Raw genomic sequence first — 18,868 nt, forward strand, 5'->3', positions numbered from 1 at the left:
GGGCTGGAACTTGGAGCAGATGGAGAAGCCCCACACATTTCCGCTCCCTCCTCTCATCTGCCTGCTCTAGTCCCTCGTGCCCTGTCGGACTTGCATGCCCTAGGCACAGAGGCTGCCCAACACATTCCTTGTGGGAGGCCAATACTCCCTGCCCTCCCAAGCCAGAAGCAGGTCACAGCGGCCTAAGCTGGGACTGCCAGCCCTGGGAGTGCAGGCAGGCTGGAGGACCACTGCCGACAGGGCCAGCAGCCAGATTCTGCTCTTGGCTCCCACCCCAGCAAATTTAGAGCGACCTCCTAGCACTGACTGGGGATCTGGTCTTTGCAAGTGGTCAGAGCAGACCTTGAACAAGGGATGGCACTTCAAGACAATCATCTGGGGCCTGGTGTAAGCAAAATCACTCTATAAAAGAGAGCAAAACTGGCAAACAAAAGTATTGCTCCTGGCATGCAAGTACTTCCATATTGATTTAACACTTAAAAAGGCACTGAAGTGAGGATGTCCTTGTTTCAAACCCTCCAGCAAATTTACTTTCGTTTTTGGCAACCTGCTGTCTTCTCACCCCTCAGCTCCTTCCCCATGACCGCAGCAGCACTTTCCTTCACCGCTGAACTCCACCAGCCTCTGTGCTGCCTCCCCTTGCTCCCTCCCTTGCTTAGCTTCCTGCTTCAGGTCCTTCTAGAGGAGGAGCAGAAAATTTTGCCTGGCAAAAGCAGGGAGAAATGCTTGCTGAAGTCCACCAGGAAGCTGTCACCCATGCAGGCATTGCAGCTGAGCCCCAGGCTGCAAACCTGCCCCCTCAGTCCTGTCTCTCCCAGGACACAGGAGCCCGTGAGGGACTGCAAGCCGGCCAGATCGGGGTAGTTTTTCTCCAGTCAGAGGCTCTGGAAGGATTATTTGGCCGCAACATATCATATGACTTTGTTCTTAGAGTTACATTTTAACTGAGAAAGTTTAACAAGTATGACTTATGGGCTTCTAAAATTGGCAGTAGAAAAATGAGCTGAGGAAGTCATGGAAAAAAACCACAAGCGAGGCCATTCCATGTTATGCACAATTTCTGGGCTCTTTTTCCAATCTTCTGGTTTTTTTGGATGGTGGAAAATATTTTCCAGCTACACAGGCCTGGCTTCACTGAGTATGTATTTATGCCAAGTTTATAAAAAGCAGCTGCAGACATGGTTGAATGAAAGGATTACACTGCTGTCTGTCCTCCAGAAGGTGCTTCAGTTCACACCCTGTCCCACAGAGCGAGGCTCACTTCTCAAATCTCCATGAATTTATGTAAAGAAGGACAAAATTTGAACCGTACAATACAAACTATGGCTGTGCACACAAATGGGCATGCACACAAGTACATATGGCTATCTGGCTAGTTAGTAGCAGTTTCTGGCCACTGCTAATGCTGGCTTTTAGCACCTGAAGCTTACCACCACTCCTCCAACCTCTCCCTACCTGGTCCATCTTCCAGGAATACAACAATGGGGAGTGGGCTTTCAGGGTTGAGACCCTGGTCTCAGTGTATTTCTGCTGCCTGCTTCACATGTACCTGCTCTCCAGCTGCTCCCACTGAAATTCAGGCTTCACCAACCTCACGTAGTCTCAGGCTGCCAGGCTTTAAGGCTAGAAGGGATTGCTGCGAACGTGCAGCCTGATCCCCTCCACAGCACACTACCACAGAATTTCAATCAGGAACCCAGGCAGCAGAGGCATAACCTTAATTTTCAGCCGTGCCTTGTCACAGCCTTGGCCTGATACACTACTCATAAGAGGAGAGTCACAAATAATTCTTCACTCTCCTAAACAGAATAGCTCCAGGGGGTGGGGGGAGGACACAAGCTGAAAGTAAATGTATATAAAAAGGTAAGGTAGGTGGTAAGCTGCAGATTGTGCATTACAGATCTGTACCCTGCTGTTTTTGCAGTCGAGTATCTTAGAATAACAGTACTGAGAATGACAGTGTTACATCAGGAATATCGGTCAAGACAATATTTCCTGGCAATTGTTTGAGAAATGCTTTTCTCACAGCTAATTGCTCCCAAGAGGCTGCGTTTTCTCTGTTTTTAGAAGGAGAGCGATTAAGAAAGAAGGTTTTTAAACCTCTGCACCCTGCTGTAGGACAAAGAACTGTGGGGGAAAAAAGAAAAAAAGAAAGAAAAGAAAAAGGCACAACAGCTGTAATGTTCTATGAAATGATTTTGTTCTGTTCTCTTGCCGGGGTGGTGGGTGCAATCATCAGTTTGGCAGAGATAAATACAGAAAAAGCAAGACATTTTACAGAAGCCCCAGCTGCAGGAGTACCACATTGCCATCTAGCGACACTGGCTCTGGGCGGCCGAAACACACGGAGCTTCGCCGGCTCTCCGTGCCTCCCGCGCCGGTGCCTGCCCCTGGGCAGCAGGCAGCTACCTGGACATGGGGCCTCATTTCCTTCCTATGCTTTACAGCCAAGCTTGAGAACTGCAAAACCACTTGGTCTATAAAAGACAGGTGTAGGAAGGCAAGGGGAAAATGGAAAAATTCCACCCAAAGGAAGTTTAAGACAAACTTGGCTGTGCTGGGATAAGCCTGGTGTATACACAGAGGCCCACAGGTTCTCCTCTTCCATTGCTGCTGCTGCACACAAAGTTACCACAGCTTCAGCGTCTTCTGCAGTTGTCATGTGAATGTCTGTGGCAAAATGATGGGCTGGCGGGAGCATGAGCACTACCTTGTCCCAAGGAGACAGGCCTCAATCTTGACCTGATGCCCTGTCCCCAGCTGTGTTGCCAAACACCTCAGTACCTCTGTGCCCAGATGCTATCCTGCAGGGCCAACCCTGAAAATTTGATTCCACTACGTGCCTCTACAATTACACATTTCCTTTGTATTCTGAAAAAAATACAAACGTTAACCCTTCAACACTTTAAAAAAGAAAAGTCAAAATTCTAAGCCCTTTAGACAGCAAAAGGCAGGCACTCGATCTTCAGGAGATGCCCAGCAAAAGGCAATGAACAAATTCTTTTGTATGACCTTCACACAGGAAGTTAAAAAGAAAAAAGAGCTTTGGTGTATAGGAATTCTGACACTCAAAGATCCTGGAAGATCCTGGCTGCAGCAGACTTATATTTAACCAGAAAACAAAAACACCCCCAGTGCCTGAACTGCCAGAAGAGACCATCATTTTGGGAAGCAATGGAAGAAGCCTTGCATCAGGCATCCAAGACTGCCCGCAAAGCTCTGCTTTGTGGCACTTGCACTTCCCACTGGAAATACATGACTACTCTGACACCTTAAGGGCACTGAAGGATGATCAGTAGCAGACTTCCTTGGCTGTAGTGCAAAGGAAGGTATGTCCAGGTAATCATTAGCTCCATCTCTTTGGTCCCTGAGTCCTGTGAAGCTTCACAAGACCACAGCTGTACTGCATCTGCAGCCATGTCAATAAGGATGACATTCTTTGATATTATCAAAAATAATGTGGTCTTCCAAGAAAAAAGAAAAAATGCAGTTAAGTTCCCCAAAATAATCTATGCTGCTCCAGTGAATTACTCTTATAGAAGCATTTCTTCAAAAACCCAGAGTGATGGCCTCTACAAATTCTTTGGTGACTGAACACTATGAGGACCTACGAATACTTTGAATTTACAAAATTACTTCTTCATCAATCAATAACAAAGCTTGTGTTGTCACCCCCTGAGATCAAGCCCACATCACCTGCAACATTATCAGGACCTGGAGAGGCAGAATTTGAGCAGTAAGATTTTTAAAAAGGAAAGGCCATAAAGGATCCTGAGTCTAAGCCATTGCTGATTCTGTCAGACTGCAATCTGTTTCTTTTTTTTTCCTTTAAAATCAGGGTGAGATCACTATTTTTCTTGAAAATGTGCTGCCCAAGATAGGAGACATCCATCTGTGAAAAGATCTAAAGTCTAATGACAAATATTGTCCAGTCTGCTGAAAATTTTCGAGGGCAGTGCAGCAGAGAAAACACTGCTCCTGACCTTGTCAGCTGGGACAAGGTCCTAACACCATCCTGGAAACAACCAAAATGAAGGGAGGGGTTCTACACAGGAGCCGATTTTTTCCCTGCTTCCCATTTTGTGACATAAAGCAAGGAGCAATATCAATACAATCCATCCTCAGGACTGTGCCCTTTAGAAGATCAATATAACTTCTGAGCACTTACTTCCATGGTTGCCCAGAGAAGCCAAGGTGCCCAAGTGGTTAGCTCAAGCTTCCACTTAAGAACCAGATGGTCCATTGGTTCTTGAGGACGGCAGGACACACCAGTCTGATCATCTGACTTTCTGAATATATGGCTACCACATATCCAGCTCCTGCCAGGCAGAAGCTTTCCAAAAACCAGCTCCGACGTAGAAAAAGGAGGACAGAGCCGACTGGCCAACAGATAACATCTGCTCTAACCACCACGACTTTCAAAGTCAAAAGCACGTTTTAGAAGGCTGCATTGTTTTTAAGGATGGGGCAGTTGTCCAAAACTAGGCTACAACTTTCTCTCTGTGAAGTACTTCTTCAGTTTTCAACTGTTTTATCAGGTTGTCAAGTGTTCACAGTTTGCAATCTAACATCTAGTGCACACTGACTCACTGCACTGCCTTCTAAGCTATTTCCCTCACTTTCACCTGCTTAATACCTATGACCCAGCTTTCCTATTTGCATGATGGTGTCACCAAAGTTCACGCACTACAGTGTGGGCTGATTACTAAGTTTTGATAGAACAGTCAGAGTTCCTTTTAAAGTTACTACCCAACAGCAAGCTAGATTTTTGAAAGATTGCTTCTTACATTTACAATGCAGAAGGCACTTACGAACTGCAGGACTGCCAGCAGAGCAATTAACCCAGTGCTCGACAGCTCATGTCCTTTGATTTCAGCTGGGGCAGGGGGTTGTGCTTCAAATCGATTCAGTTATAGAAAGTGTCTTTAATACCTTTTTCATTTAGTAGGTTTCATGATTTATAAGCAGGTCTATGGTTGGTTGAGGTCTGATTTTTCCATATTACACTAGTAACTACCACTGATTAGCCATCCACTCTGAAATGACTGTGACTAAGAAAAGAAGCAAGCTTTAGAGCTTCATACATAATTCAGATAAAACACCCACCCAATTGCTACCAAAACAATTGTACTATCCTAAACCTTACCTTCTCCCTTCCTGTGTCACTGTCCCAATGTCCTGCTCTTGACTGCTTAGGTTTCCATGAGGAAAGGACCATGCAGAGTAAATTACGGGATCAGGACCGCAGGCTGTGAGCTTGCAGAAGCAGAGACTTCATCTTGACAGATTCTTCAGAGTGCCACACATATCTCTGCTGGTACAGAAGTAATAATAATAATTTCATGCTAAGAATTCTGCCAGTGCCAATGGCCAGTAAATAACACCCTTACGAAGAAGTAAAAAAGTGCCCTTAGTTGTGTTAGACAACTTCTAACATAAGCCAAGGAACCTGATGTTAAAGCTCAAAACTTCAGGTGGAGAGATAAAACCAAATGAAACATAAATCAAATAGCAACCTCTCATGGTTATGCAAATTCAGGTGAGTGTCATTATGTCAAACACTCCAACTAGAAGAACTCCATAAAAATGGAGGCTGTAACCTGGGGTCAGATGGGGCTTCTCTTCTTTATACAGGCAAAACCTTCCACCTCCTTAATTCTAGGAGTTGGTAGTCTTCATCACTGTAACTTACAGGACCAAGCAATTACATTATACCAGGTCAATGTGTGGTGAAAGTAAATTTCCATCAAAATCAGACTGTTCCCACCAATAATGAGATACTGCTATGAATCGATTAGGTGTGTACTATCAATTAAAAACAACAGAGAAGAGTTTCTCAAAGAACATGCTTGCTCAGGAATCCCTTTTCTCCATTTCTCCATTTAATTAGTCATTGCATTATAATGAACAAATTCATGCAATAATCATTGTCATTTTAATCATCAACGCTGAATGTACATTCTTTCTCATTAAATAAATTAAATACAACAAGAGATGCTAACCAGGTTGTTTCAGAACTCCAGGAAATGCTCTTTTACATACATGCCAAAACAGGCAAATACTGTTTTCTTACAGCAAAATTCTGTACCTTCCAGGCTATGTTACAGAGTGTAACAGAGCCAGAATGACCTAAGGAAAGGAGGAGAAGCATGGTTTGCTGAGACAGTATCTTTTAGTAAACAGCTCTCTCTAGATACTTGTCATGTTTTAAGCAGACTTTGAAGAATTTCTTACTAACAAGCTGAATGCTTGGAAAAATGTTGATTGACAGCTACAAGGGTGGAAAATTTCCATTTACTTGTATGGCATAAACATACACTTTCCCCCTGGAAATACAGACCAGGAAGCAGAGAAAAACCACTTCTGAGGTGTACGAGTAGTTAAGATTCAGTTTCGAGCCAGGGTGTCACTACAATACAAATATCTGCCTCCAAGGCATGAGGGAGACCCCATCAGCTCCCTTCACGCCAGCTATAGGATTGCAACAGGGTGAGGAGATTTTGCCACCTTACGTTGAAATTCAACCAGCAATGAAAATGCATCATGTCACCAATCTATAATATCTTGCCCCCTCATTTTTTTGGTTGGCTCTCCTTACATGCGCCATCACAGCCAGACTCCAACTCCAGGCAAAGTCTCAAGATTTCACTTCCACCCCTACTTCAGTTAACAGGTGCACTTCTTTCACTCCAGCTAGGAAAGCTGACCCAGCTGGGCAGGGGAAAACTCTTCTCTTGCATGCCTGAGAATCAAATTCAGTTGCACTGTGTTGCAGAGTTGAAGTTGTACAATGCAGATGGCTTATCTATACTCCTAGTTCGTGTAGAGGGATGGAGAGAAAAAGGGAAATCCTTCTAATCACGTCATCACAACAAATCAAACACACAGGATTTAAAAAGCCAAATTTAGGTATTATCAGTAGAAACACTTGCCACTGCTGCCTCACTGAGCCTGTCTTATACACTGTACCAAATCTGTCTCAACAAAATGCTGCATTGCATCACCTCACCAGACGAGAAGATTCTAAAAATCAGGATTTTGCAGGATGAGCTTGCACAAAATGTGTGTGCAAAACTGCCCTCTGCTGTTTAGATTAAGACCTGCTCAAACAAGTGATAGCGTGACCAAATCAGTTTTGAGCTACAAGGGTCCCAGATGCAAGGAAGCAAAACTACCTGACTTCACCTGTTTTCTGCCTCCATTAACACTAGGAATCTCATACACGAATGCCACTCACAACTGCCTTGCAGCACGGACCATCTCGACAGATCTGTAGGCTGTAGCAATGCTGTGCCAGTTGCAACACTCACTCTGTTAAGCAACTCTCCCACGATGGGTGCGCACCACCAGACATCTCACCCCAGAGATGAGTTGAGAACAACCCCAGGGTGCAAAGATAACCTGTTTTTTTTTTTTTTTCCCACGAACACGTGGAAATCACTACATTTTGAAAAAGCTGCCCATTATCTACTGCCAGTACGCTGGACAGTTTGGTACAGAAATCACAAAAGGGCCAGCTGTTTTCTACGGCTTCACTCACACGTTCATACACAGATGTGGCAAATTCTGCCCTCTGAGAAGAGCATCAGATGTTCACATCTTCTTTGGGAAGTTCTAGTTTGGTACAAATGCAGAAAACAAGTAGAGTTACCCATGCCAGTTCCATTTCCGGAGTGCCTCCAACAAAAGATAGCCCAGTCCTCGTGAATTATGCACAAGTTTCAGCTCTTCGCAACGGGCTTTTGGTCAGTGCATAAAGAACACTGTAAGCTATGATGGTCAGTGCAAACAAACTAAAAACCAACCCAAAACTTAGGTACAACGGAAGCCTTGAAGAATACTTTTTTTCCCCCACAACAGCCCTTTTCATATCCATACGTTTAAATACACAGAAGCACGGGTGTACAGTGCAACATGCCTTTGAAACCATCACTGAAAGCACTTAGTGACCACTTCAAAGCTTCCCTTGATGTTTAACTCATGTTAACTGTAACACAACAGTCATGTAGGGCCACTGTTCAGCCTAGGGGACTTTAAACACACCATCAACAGATGCACAAATGAAACTTTAGAGAGATTCTTCTGAGTGCATAAATAGCTGGAGCTTTACTTTGATGATGGTTGGCTGGTCTCCTACACAGCAGGCCTGGGACTTCTCCATTTTTCAAGTTAAGGGCAACAATAATATTCTGTCAGCCCCCAGGGAAAGGAAATTAGTGCCAGATGATTCAGTGTGTGCCTGATCACTCTGGTTTTGGATTTGACTCCATTATCTAGAAAGCTTAATGGTGAGACATCAAAGGTAGTCCTGCATGATAATGAAACTAGCTGGATGTTTTTTCTATAAAAGCTGCCTGAGAAGCTCATAACTGACGACAGAAGACTTCCCAACATAAAACTAACAGACTTCTCCTATCCTTTATAAGAAATCCTTTTAGTGCTGAAAACAAGTGCCTTATTCTTGGAGAACAACAGAAAGGAAGATGGCTCTTTCTGGGAAAAAGATTAGTAGTTTAACCTGCAGTAACGTAAGGTTACAGATCTCACCAGCAACTGTGAGTTCAGTAGCAGCAAACACAAAACTGGAATGGCTCATTTTCACATCTTAATTTGCACAGGTGAAAAGAAATACAGTACTGTGCATGGCTAAGGTAATGGCATTACTGCTGCTGATGCAGTGACATCCATCACTACCACCACCTTTCGGATGACCTGTACTTTGTGTCTGACACACCTGTGGGCTGTGCATGCTAGCTACACCACTGCCAGTCTGCCACTGTTGGAGCAACAGCAAATTCCCATTCTAGACAACACCTTCTGAGTCTTCAGTTTGTAAGGTCTTAGCTTCACCAGGAGATCTGGAGGGGGAAAAAATTCAAGTCTTGTTAAAAGGATTCATTATACCCACTCTATTAGCCAAGGCACTCAAAGCAGGTATCAGAGCTTGCTCTGGCATACTAACCAGGTACTTCTGGGTTATCAAGGTGGAGAATAAATTTGCATTTAAGGCTACATTTAAACCTATGATATCTAAAATTTTGTTCGTATCTGACTTTGCAGGATCAAGAAAACTAAAAAGGGTTGGAGCAATGTGTGTGCCTGTGATGCTTATTAAAACAAATAACATTTATAGACATAACCAGAGTATCACCAAGCCTTCCATCAAGATCAGAATTGACACCCACATGTTTGCTAAATCACTCTTAGTTCAGAAGACCTTTGTTGTAAGCTAAAATGTGAATTCAAATTGCCATAATTACACCAAAGAGTGTAGAAAATAGTTCAGGTTTGACGGAAGGGTGCTACTTTTGTCTTATGCTGTTTGGGTTTGTTTTTCAAGGCAGGATGGAAGAGTCTGATTTACCTTAAGACAATGATAAAAGCTCAACTAAAATCATATACTGAAGTGACCACCACCAGCAAGGACAGCAGGTAAATATGCTAACAGTTCTGTCAACATAATCTATGAATTCCTACTTTTTACTTATAAGGGTTAGAAAAGAAAAACTCCTCCAAAAAGCCTCATTAATAACAGAACCTTCTGCAATTTCACAGCAAGTGCAAAATAAGTCTCTCTAAAATAAATTAAAAGAGCACTTCATCCACTGTCACCTGAAGAATATGGCTACTAAGTTTTACCTTGTGCTACCTGAACATAAGCATAAAGACTAAACTACAGTCAGCTGTTCAAGAAATTTTTGTTCACATCAGCCATTAATGTCAGTGTTTGTCACATTACAGAATGATTCAATAGCACCTCAAATCTTTGGAAATCGTGTTTTCAAGGGGTTAAGGGGAAAATGACTCTTCCATTGCAAATCATCTAAGCAGACTGACTCAGTAGAACACATTTCTACTCCTAAACTCAGGTATTTCATTGCTAGGTCATCATCAACTAACCACGTAACCTCTGAAAAATCTGTATGAGGCAATTTCTGAACTGTTGAGGAGAATTCACCTTTAGAGAAACTTACACCAGGCTGAAATGAGAGAGAGAAAGATGAGAATGTTGTCTAAAGTGCTCTCAAAGTACCTCACTTCTACTTAGACTATGCCACCTTGTACCTTACCATTAATTTATCAGCATCACCAGTACAAACTGTCAGTTGGTCTGAAAGACTGACACTTCAAAGCATTCTCCTCAAGCTGAAAATCAGTCACCATGCCAAAAAGATAAAGCTACATTTTTAATTGTTTCTTCTGCCACCTGAGTGCTGATAGCTCAAACCCAGAGAACAGCAAAAGCCAATCTGTTTTGTCATTTAGAAGATCCTATCCATGAAAAACTTGTTTTCACAAGTCCTCTTCTGCTACTCACTTGAGTCTGTGTATTATTTGCCTGCTTTGCACTAGCAGAGGGAAATTCACCACATCACACCAAAATTTCACAGCATTCAATTCCATTAGCTTCAACTATTTACCTCAGGGATATCATTGTCTTACCTCAGTGCAATTTTTTTCTTAAGGCAAATGACTTAAAAAGAATATTAACAACCATTTTCTATGGTCTTAAAGACTAGAGACTGAAGTGTTAACTGTCTATCTTGCAAAAAAGTTTCAAGCTTTCAAAAAACAGTCTTTGTGCTCTTACAACCTGTCCCACCTTCTGTTTCAATCAGCTTTGTTTCAGACACCTGCATTAACAGAGCTTTCATGTTTGCCAGATAGCTGACTTGCATCCTTTTACATGTTATTGTTCCTGACAGAAATGGATTTGTCACTCTTTCTGCAGCCAGTCATCTATTACCATTGTGATTTGCTTGTCCTTCTAAGGTGATCTGTTACTGTTTAAATGACCATATGTTTATTTTCTCAAGAAACGACACAAGGTTTTAAGCTTAATCAAAAGCATTGGAAGACCAGCCATAACATTAAAAATAAATTTTAATGTTGCAATTTTTAGATCATTTGCTCTGACACCCAAATATTCTGAAATTTAAAGTAGTACTATAGGGACACACAAGTGCAGATAAATCTTTATTGCCATAACTTTGTTTTTTTTTTTCAAAAATGAGCATTGGGTTTTTAATAGGTCGTAGTTTTACGTCTTATATGTACAACATTACAACTGCGTATTTTAATAATAATGAAGTTAGTGATACTTTGATAACTCAACACAGTGTATTTATAAAATGAATTCTTATCAAAATACACTTTTCACTGGGATAATAAATAAAATCCTGCGAAACCCACCTACACAAAGTTAATTTTAACTCTGGTAGAACCCGATGTGGTACACAGTCCATTAACTACTATGTTTGCCCCTTTATCCCCCTACTGATGCTCATCTTCTGGGGTAAGAAAACTTTTTTTCCCCCCGTTGTGGTGTGACCTCATTCAACATCATCTTCAGCCAAGCACTGTGCACTTACAATTCTCTGTAAGAAGGAGAAAAACTCATTCACAATTACATAAAATTGACAGTAGGCAACTGATTATCAAGCAATGTAATTTTACACTGAACATTAACCAGTGTAATTACTGAGCAAACTGATTAAAGTTAAAAATGGCAATTTATTTGATTTAAGTTTTTGAAGTCAGTTCTACAGAAATTACATACAGTACAATGCCTAACAAAGCCAAAGACAGATAAACAATATCCTATCAGCCTCAAGTGATGATCTCTGTGTGGTTCTGTCACTGTCCTCACAGGAAACATTTCTGCTCGATTGTTTCCCCTGGTATTTATATCTCCTGTACCTGACACTTTTTGGTGTTACCACTAACTATAGGGACCTTAACCTGAAATGCAACCAGGCCTGAGCTGTAAAAAGAGCCAACTGATACCCAGCACTGAGCCTCTGCTTTATGCCAGGTAACACCGTTAGGGAGTACCCTTGCATTTCCAAGAACGTAAAACGTATTATTTATTATACAACAGACTCACCTGCCAGCATATTACCAACATTACCCGCACAGTACTCAGACTAAAAAGGGAGGGCATTTTATACACAGATCTACGAACACTCTTCTCATCACAGAAACTCCCAAGCTTCCAAAATTGTCACGTGTTCTGGGGCTAGTTAACATTTTGTTTTTATAGCTGGCCCAGAAGCAACAGGGTAGCAAAAGCAACAGATTAATTTTACTGGACTTTCATAGCACTTACAGACACTTGTAGGTATGAAATTTAATAAAAAGCCAACAAACTCAAGACCCAGAGCGCTGACGTTACTGCTCTTCTGATTCCCCCAGCTTGTATTTGGGAAACACTGGATTCCCTTGTAGTATCAGAGCTGTGGTCAGATTGTCTACTTCAAGAGCTTAGCAAACCCTACACACAAGAGAAGCATTGTATTTCTACTTTAACCTGTTTGCTACTAATGCTACATGAAAATTTTCATATTCACTTTTTAATGTCTCAGGTGAAAAAAAGCTTCTTTAAATCTAACTAAACATATTAAAAAAATCAGATTTCAAGACCCAATACTCAAGACTGACGTAGCGGATAAATGAAGTAGTTCAGTTACTTCGAACCCCAAACTACAGGGAACACTTCACATACCTGGCTTATTGTAGGGAGCTTAGTTAGAAGCATTTGAAACACCGGTGGAGGAAGAGTCTGCTGTAGAACTTGTAGTAGCTGCTGGGGCTGTCCACACACAGCAATGGCATTGGTCAAGTGATCAACACCTTTTTCATATTCACCTGTATGACAAATCATAATGTTTTGAAATCAACCTTCTTCCACGCTGTAACACATTTACATAAAACACCACCAACAGTGGATTAAATTCCTTGCTGGATCTTCTGAACACAAAAGGTCACAACAAGTAAATAGATTTTCCTAGATGAATCTGACTCTCTCAATATCTTGGTATATAAAAATCATTTTCTAGAAAAGGTCAAGAAAAATTATTTCATAATTTATCCTCCAGAAAAAAAAAATTTAAAAAATGCCATTACCTTGAGCTAGCAGTTCCTCGCCAAGCTGAATCTCCTCAAGGAAAAACTTCTGAACCGCATCAGCATCTTTCAGATCAGGCAACTACAACACACAAAGTAAAGGTTAAGTTGGCCCTTAAACACCAGGTAATAAACAGGTTAGCAGAAAACATTCTCAACTGAAATCAAACATGTACACAACCACACTGTTACACTGACACTGGCAAAACAATATGTGTCACCACTAAGTTAAATGTACATAGAATGTTTCTGAAAATCAGACTCAGGTCTCATATCACTGCATCGCAAATCTGTAGAGAGACAGAGCCTGAAATACCTCTATTCAGTTAATTCACTACACAATTTTGTAGCAAACACAAATTCTAAGGTGTGTTATGTTTATAACAACTATATTTCTTAAAATCGTTTAAGAGAAACCTTATCTTTTCTTCCTGGATCCATTGGTGATAAGCAAAGGGAAATCAAATACTTATGGCAACAAAACATATTAAATTCAGTTATACATGTATCCCAACAATGATTTTAAGCCTGAAAACTCCATAAAAATCACAGAGTGAATGTTGTACTTTCTAGTACAGCTCCTCTATCTGACTCAGAAAAGGAACAACCGTATTTGTGAGCATTAAAAAACTAAAGACTGCATATTTGCAGAACTGTTTGTAATGCTGCAATCAAAAAAAACCAGCTGTAATGCTGGATTTAAATAAATCTTACAAATAATACAAATGAAACATCTTTCAAAATAGCACTGCATTATTAAATGCATTATTACCTTGGAAAGCCCTGCTCTCTCTTTGGCAAGCTTCTGTTTCTTCCTTCCTGCAAGAATAAAAACATCCTACATTTTTAATTTGCAATTAAAAAGCTCTTCAGATTACAGTTTGAAACCGTGAACAAATCAAAGTTATTTTCAGAATAAGAACCTGCTAATGTATTCCAAACACTGAAGACTGAACACAAGACTGCAGCCCACTCTCTGTGACAGAACATCATTTAGAGGTCTAATGAGGGCTGGCAGTCGCACACCAACCCAAAATGGCAACTCTGCTCCTGCGGCTACAGCAAACACCAACCGTGCAGGGCCCGCAGCTCACACACCTCGGGCTCTAGAGGCACAAAGAAGCAAGGGGAATCAGTCATACAGGAATTCTCTACAGGATTCCTAACAATAAGCCGCACAAGAGCTGTCTGCAGGTCAAGGCTATCTAGTTTTGACCTGCATGGTGGACCACCAACAGGGACTTCAGCAGGTCACAGCAGATAAACGCAGGGTGCACTTTCACAGCTGCTTTATAGCAGAGGCTTGGGAGCCAGGTAATAGGGGGCAGTATCTCATCATCCCACAGCAAGAGCAGTACTAAGGGATATATTTCTGAAACCTGAGGAAAGCAAACATCTAGAGATGAAACAAACATGGACAGATTAAACTGCCCAACCTACAGGCAAAAAGCTGGTCTGCTAACTAAAGTCCTACCACTTTAGCAAAACTAGGATAATTAAAATGATTGTATAATAAATGTAATTAAAATTAAAGTTGCTTTTAAAGCAACTTGGCAGGTATACAGATATTTTTATGGCAATAGCTATTCGTACAAGAAAGAATAATTATACTAATACTGGTAATTTCCTTAGAACAATCATTTCTCTAAGTCTTCAGCTCATCAACTGAAATAGTTACACCAATAAAACTTCTAAATACAGCCTATGGTCAAACTGTCCTCTCACCATTTGTCCTCAGTGCCTGCTCAGAGAACAACTGTATTGACAAAGTACTGTCACACAGCCCTGATTTTTCTTTTAAGACAATTTTGCAAGCTCGAAATACTTCTAAATATGACTAGCAGTTTTAAATGGTAACAAAAAAATTTCAATTGTCCACAGGATGAAGACATTCGGGAATGCTATTACCTAGCAGAGTGATAACATAAAGTGTGGCATTTGTGGAAATGATCAAGCAATCTTCATATAAAGGGAGTTCACATTCTAACTACATGGATCACCCTTCCTACCTTTCACAACACCTTAAAAACCCTTAGCACCTTGATTTCTACAACTTCTTGACCTGTGTACATTATTTTACAACATTATATACAGAAAAATGCGTTGTATAGAACTGTAGCGTACTACAATTTTATAATGGTTATTTCTGTTATTAAAGAATTTACCTTGAAAATTAGTGCTAACAAAACTAGCTCACTCCAACTTTTCTGAAGCATTAATTTGCACAGAAGTTGAAACTGCACTACTGTGCAAACAAGTTTCACTAATACGTAAAATCTTTTGGATTAAATTAAAATAAATGTAGTATTTAACTGTTTCATTACCACAAGAAGCCACATTGCAACTGTAGTGCATTCAGTGAAAACACCAAAAAGAAGTTCAAAGAGTAAGATCTTAACATTGATACATCATTTTCAGGAGAAAATTGTCTTTTCTTGGCACGACTATGACAGCATCTAAAATATTATAAAAGGTATAATTTACCAGGTTAAGCATTCAGAGATAAGGAAATACAAGTCATGCAGGTAACTGCAACTATTTAATGAAAGCTTTTGACCACTGATCATACACTTCTCAAATCATGTACTTTAACCTGAAAATAGTAAAGAAGAATCACCAAGATTTAGAAAGATTTAAAGAATATGAAGAATCACCAAGATTTAGAAAGTGAACACCAATCTACTCAATCTTTCAAGTCTGATTACTGTGCAACTTTTCCTCTTCTTAATACTCTTGTTCAGGTGTCTTTAAAAAGTCCACTAGATAAAGTAATTACAAAACCCAGATAACTCTGAAGGATATTTAGGAAATTTTCCCATATTGGTTGGTAACGGTAGTTTCAAAATATCTTTGTTACCAATAGCCAAAAGTTAAATTTGTCATACCTTAAGCAAAAGCAATGACTTTCAGGTGTGTGTGGGGGGGGAAACCTCTAAAACCCCCTCCAAGTTTGTTTTCTCTTATGGACCTCCAAGAAAATTAAAAACTTCCCTCTTTTCTAAAGAGATAATCACATTTTAAAAATTTAAAGGGCAATATTTTATGGAAGGAATCCTTATTAACACAGAAATGCAGTGTATCTGATGAAAACTGAAAGCTGAGCTGCAGCTCTTGAACTGCACAGGACCTGCAGGCCCTCCAGGCCCAGCCCTTGTACATGGGGAGCAAGTTTCCAACGTGAACCATGGATAACCTGTCCCACCGGCATGGGTTGCAAAAAGCCCCAGGTAGCCCCAGCAGCTTCCCAACCAGTCCCACAAAGAAGCAGGAGGAACAAAAAGCCATTTCCACTTTCAGCTCCCACCCGTGCATTCCTGCCTACTGGCCTCCTCTCACACCGCTGTCCAGGCAGAAGGTGCAAAATTCAGCTTGGTCGGGAATTCCAGCTGTCTCTGAATGAGGAGATCAGTGAAAGAACACTTAATATTTTATTCATTCAAGAAGGTAAATAGTAAACATATCTAAAATCTTGTAATCTTAAAATATAGCTGGGGAACCTAAGCAGCTTCAGATGTTTAGGCTTTGCTATATTTTGGTCCCAAGACTAAATACGGACATGCCCCCAGAGCAGCAACACCAAAACCTAAAAAAATCGCAACAAAAACCTCCACCCACAAAACTTGCTAAATAAAATTAAAACATATGGAAACCCAAAGTGAAATAGTTCCTCAAGCCTTCCAGAAACTTCTGGGAAATCAAGGTTTTTTTCCCCCAAAACCTGAATCTGGCCACCTCATTTTTATGCTGGGCCTTTGCAATGTAAACTTTGGCCCCAACACAGCCCACAGGGATGTTCAACGTAACCAGGAGGCCAAAACAAAACACTGGTTCTTCATTTGCCAGCACGTGCTTGACCAAAAAGACAGGCAAATCCACCGATTTGTCAGATCTCCTGTCCTTCCCAAATTCTGCTGACATTGCATCACAGAGGCTGCAAACCAATCTTACCCTGAGAAGGTTGGTGAAAAAACATGTGCTGTAAAGGTGGTTTCTGCAAGTTTTCCATCACATGTCCCCATTATTGCCCGACAAATGGAGCACCTTCACATAAAGAACTGCAAGTGGCTGCTGCACTGGACCTTTCTGGTCAAACAGTTTACAGCCCAAGCCTTACTGTCTACCCAACATTAGAAATGCTGATCAGTGGCACCAGTGCTGGACCATCCACACTGAAGAATCTGTTACACGACTACAGAAATAAATAAACCCAAGTTCCTTAATATTAACTAAAGCCCTACAACTAAAAGCAGCCCAGTGCATCATGTGCAAGGACTGCAAGTCATACAGTGATGTTCTCCCAATGACAACTGCCACCCTCCAGCAAAACACTATGGATGTGTTTCCCGCTTTAAAGAAAGTGACAGTTCTTAACCAGAGTGATAACAAGGTTTATTCATAATATGACTGGATAGAGGCTCAGCTAATGAAAACCTGGACTGCAAGACTCTTATGTAATTCAGTATTTCTCCTACAATGTGTTTGGCATCAAAGGAAAACCCCAGGGCTGGTTATACTGCCAAATATTGAGTCTGCTTGAGCAGATACCATCTTACTGTGCTAGAACTTCCCAATGACGGACTTGAACTGCAGGGAAAAAGTGCTTGGAAGACGCACAAGAGGTATGCGCCTAAAATCCTACACACGTGAGCAAAGGCCTGAAGATGAAATATCTGACAGACATGGCTGGCTGTGGAGGAGCTTTCAGAAAGCAGAATTAATTTGCTGTTAAACATCAACACTGGTCACTCCACAATTCAATCCAATGAGGCAGAACCAAACCTCTTTGGTTGCATTTAAACGTTATCAGGTAAATATTCATTTTCAACCCATCCAGTTATTGACTCTTCCATCCGTGGACCTGCTGATCACGTCATGTTTGCTTGCGAGGGAACTTCACCTTAACGGTAACTTCTTATCTTCAGATCAGTTACCAAAGGAGACAGACATATTCCCACAACAGAAACAACCCAGCACAGCAAACATCAGCTTATTTCTCATAATTTATTTGAGTCCCTTCAGTGCCCGTGCTTACAACTCCATTTAAAACTCTCACTAACTATTAAAAACACTTAAATAAATGTTGAAGATGTGAAATAATGAAGAGCCATGAGAGAAGAGCTCTGCATTTTGGATTAATCAACAGTTTTCTCTGGCATTCATTCTTATCCTGGAAGCCAACAGCAGAGCTGCCAGGAGGGTTTAGAATGCGGCCGATGAAATACCTGAGAGTTGCCACCGAGCCCTGTCTCACACTGCAACACCTTCACTGAGAGAGACCACTGTTTTATCTGCTCGTCTTCCAAAAACGAGAAAGAATGTCACCACGCAAAAGTGGTGGCTATAATAGCACGGCTGAGCCTGTAGGAGAGCAGTATGTGGGGGAAAAAAAAAAAAGGGGGGGGGAGGTAAATTATTTTCAAGCCAAGCATCCGAGACGGAAACCACAAGTTACCCAACACCTACAGCAAAGGACGACCCTGCCCACAACCACCTGAAAGGAGGGGGTAGAGAGGCGGGGGCTGCTCTCTGCTACCGTGCCCGCAGGGAGAGGGCCAGAGGAAAAGGGCTTAGGCTGAGACAGAGGGCATTCAGATTAGATACTAGGAAAAAAATATTTTCGCTGTTCGGCTGGCCGGGCGTTGGAATGGGTTGCCCAGGGAGCTGGTGGAGTCACCGTCCCTGGAGGTGTTCAGGAGCCGTCCGCATGTGGTGCGGGGCGATGCGGTTGAGTGGATTGGGGGTCACGGTGGGAGCGCCGGGCGGGTGGCTGGGCTGGATGGCCCTGAGGGTCTCTCTATCAACCTTGGCGGTGACACCGACTCTGTGCCCCGGCCCCTCGCTTCGGTGCAGGGACAGGAGGCCCCACAAGCACCGAGGGCGGCGGCGCCACGAGCGGCCCTCGCGCGAGGCGGGCGGCCGAGCAGGGGGGACACCGAGGGGAGAGCGGACGGGACGGGAAGGG

The 18,868-nt window shown here is 41.9% G+C and overlaps 1 protein-coding gene and 1 non-coding gene across 4 annotated transcripts in view; both read right to left on the minus strand.

The window, feature by feature from the left end:
• The window catches only part of TOMM20 (translocase of outer mitochondrial membrane 20), a 51,157-nt gene that overhangs the window by 31,117 nt on the left and 1,172 nt on the right, over window positions 1-18,868 (minus strand). For 2 of the 3 annotated variants that reach the window (XR_003573202.1, XR_003573203.1), the window contains exons 2-5: window positions 13,679-13,725; window positions 12,907-12,988; window positions 12,506-12,648; window positions 5,147-5,311 (exon numbers count right to left, since the gene is read on the minus strand). Coding sequence is in view for 1 of the 3 variants with exons in the window: in XM_027901334.1 (XP_027757135.1) it covers window positions 11,334-11,378; window positions 12,506-12,648; window positions 12,907-12,988; window positions 13,679-13,725 (317 nt within the window). In the remaining 2 variants the exon portion in view is untranslated. Of the gene's footprint in view, window positions 1-5,146; window positions 5,312-10,866; window positions 11,379-12,505; window positions 12,649-12,906; window positions 12,989-13,678; window positions 13,726-18,868 lie in introns of those variants that run through there. The other variant, XM_027901334.1, reaches the window with a different exon arrangement.
• Window positions 17,982-18,116, minus strand: LOC114066557. The gene has a single exon (XR_003573204.1). It is a non-coding gene; the product is annotated as a small nucleolar RNA SNORA14 (small nucleolar RNA).

Source organism: Empidonax traillii, unplaced genomic scaffold (genome assembly GCF_003031625.1).
Source record: "Empidonax traillii isolate 1590-97213 ecotype Southwest subspecies unplaced genomic scaffold, ASM303162v1 scaffold773:size403244, whole genome shotgun sequence".
Taxonomy (NCBI): Eukaryota; Metazoa; Chordata; class Aves; order Passeriformes; family Tyrannidae; genus Empidonax; species Empidonax traillii.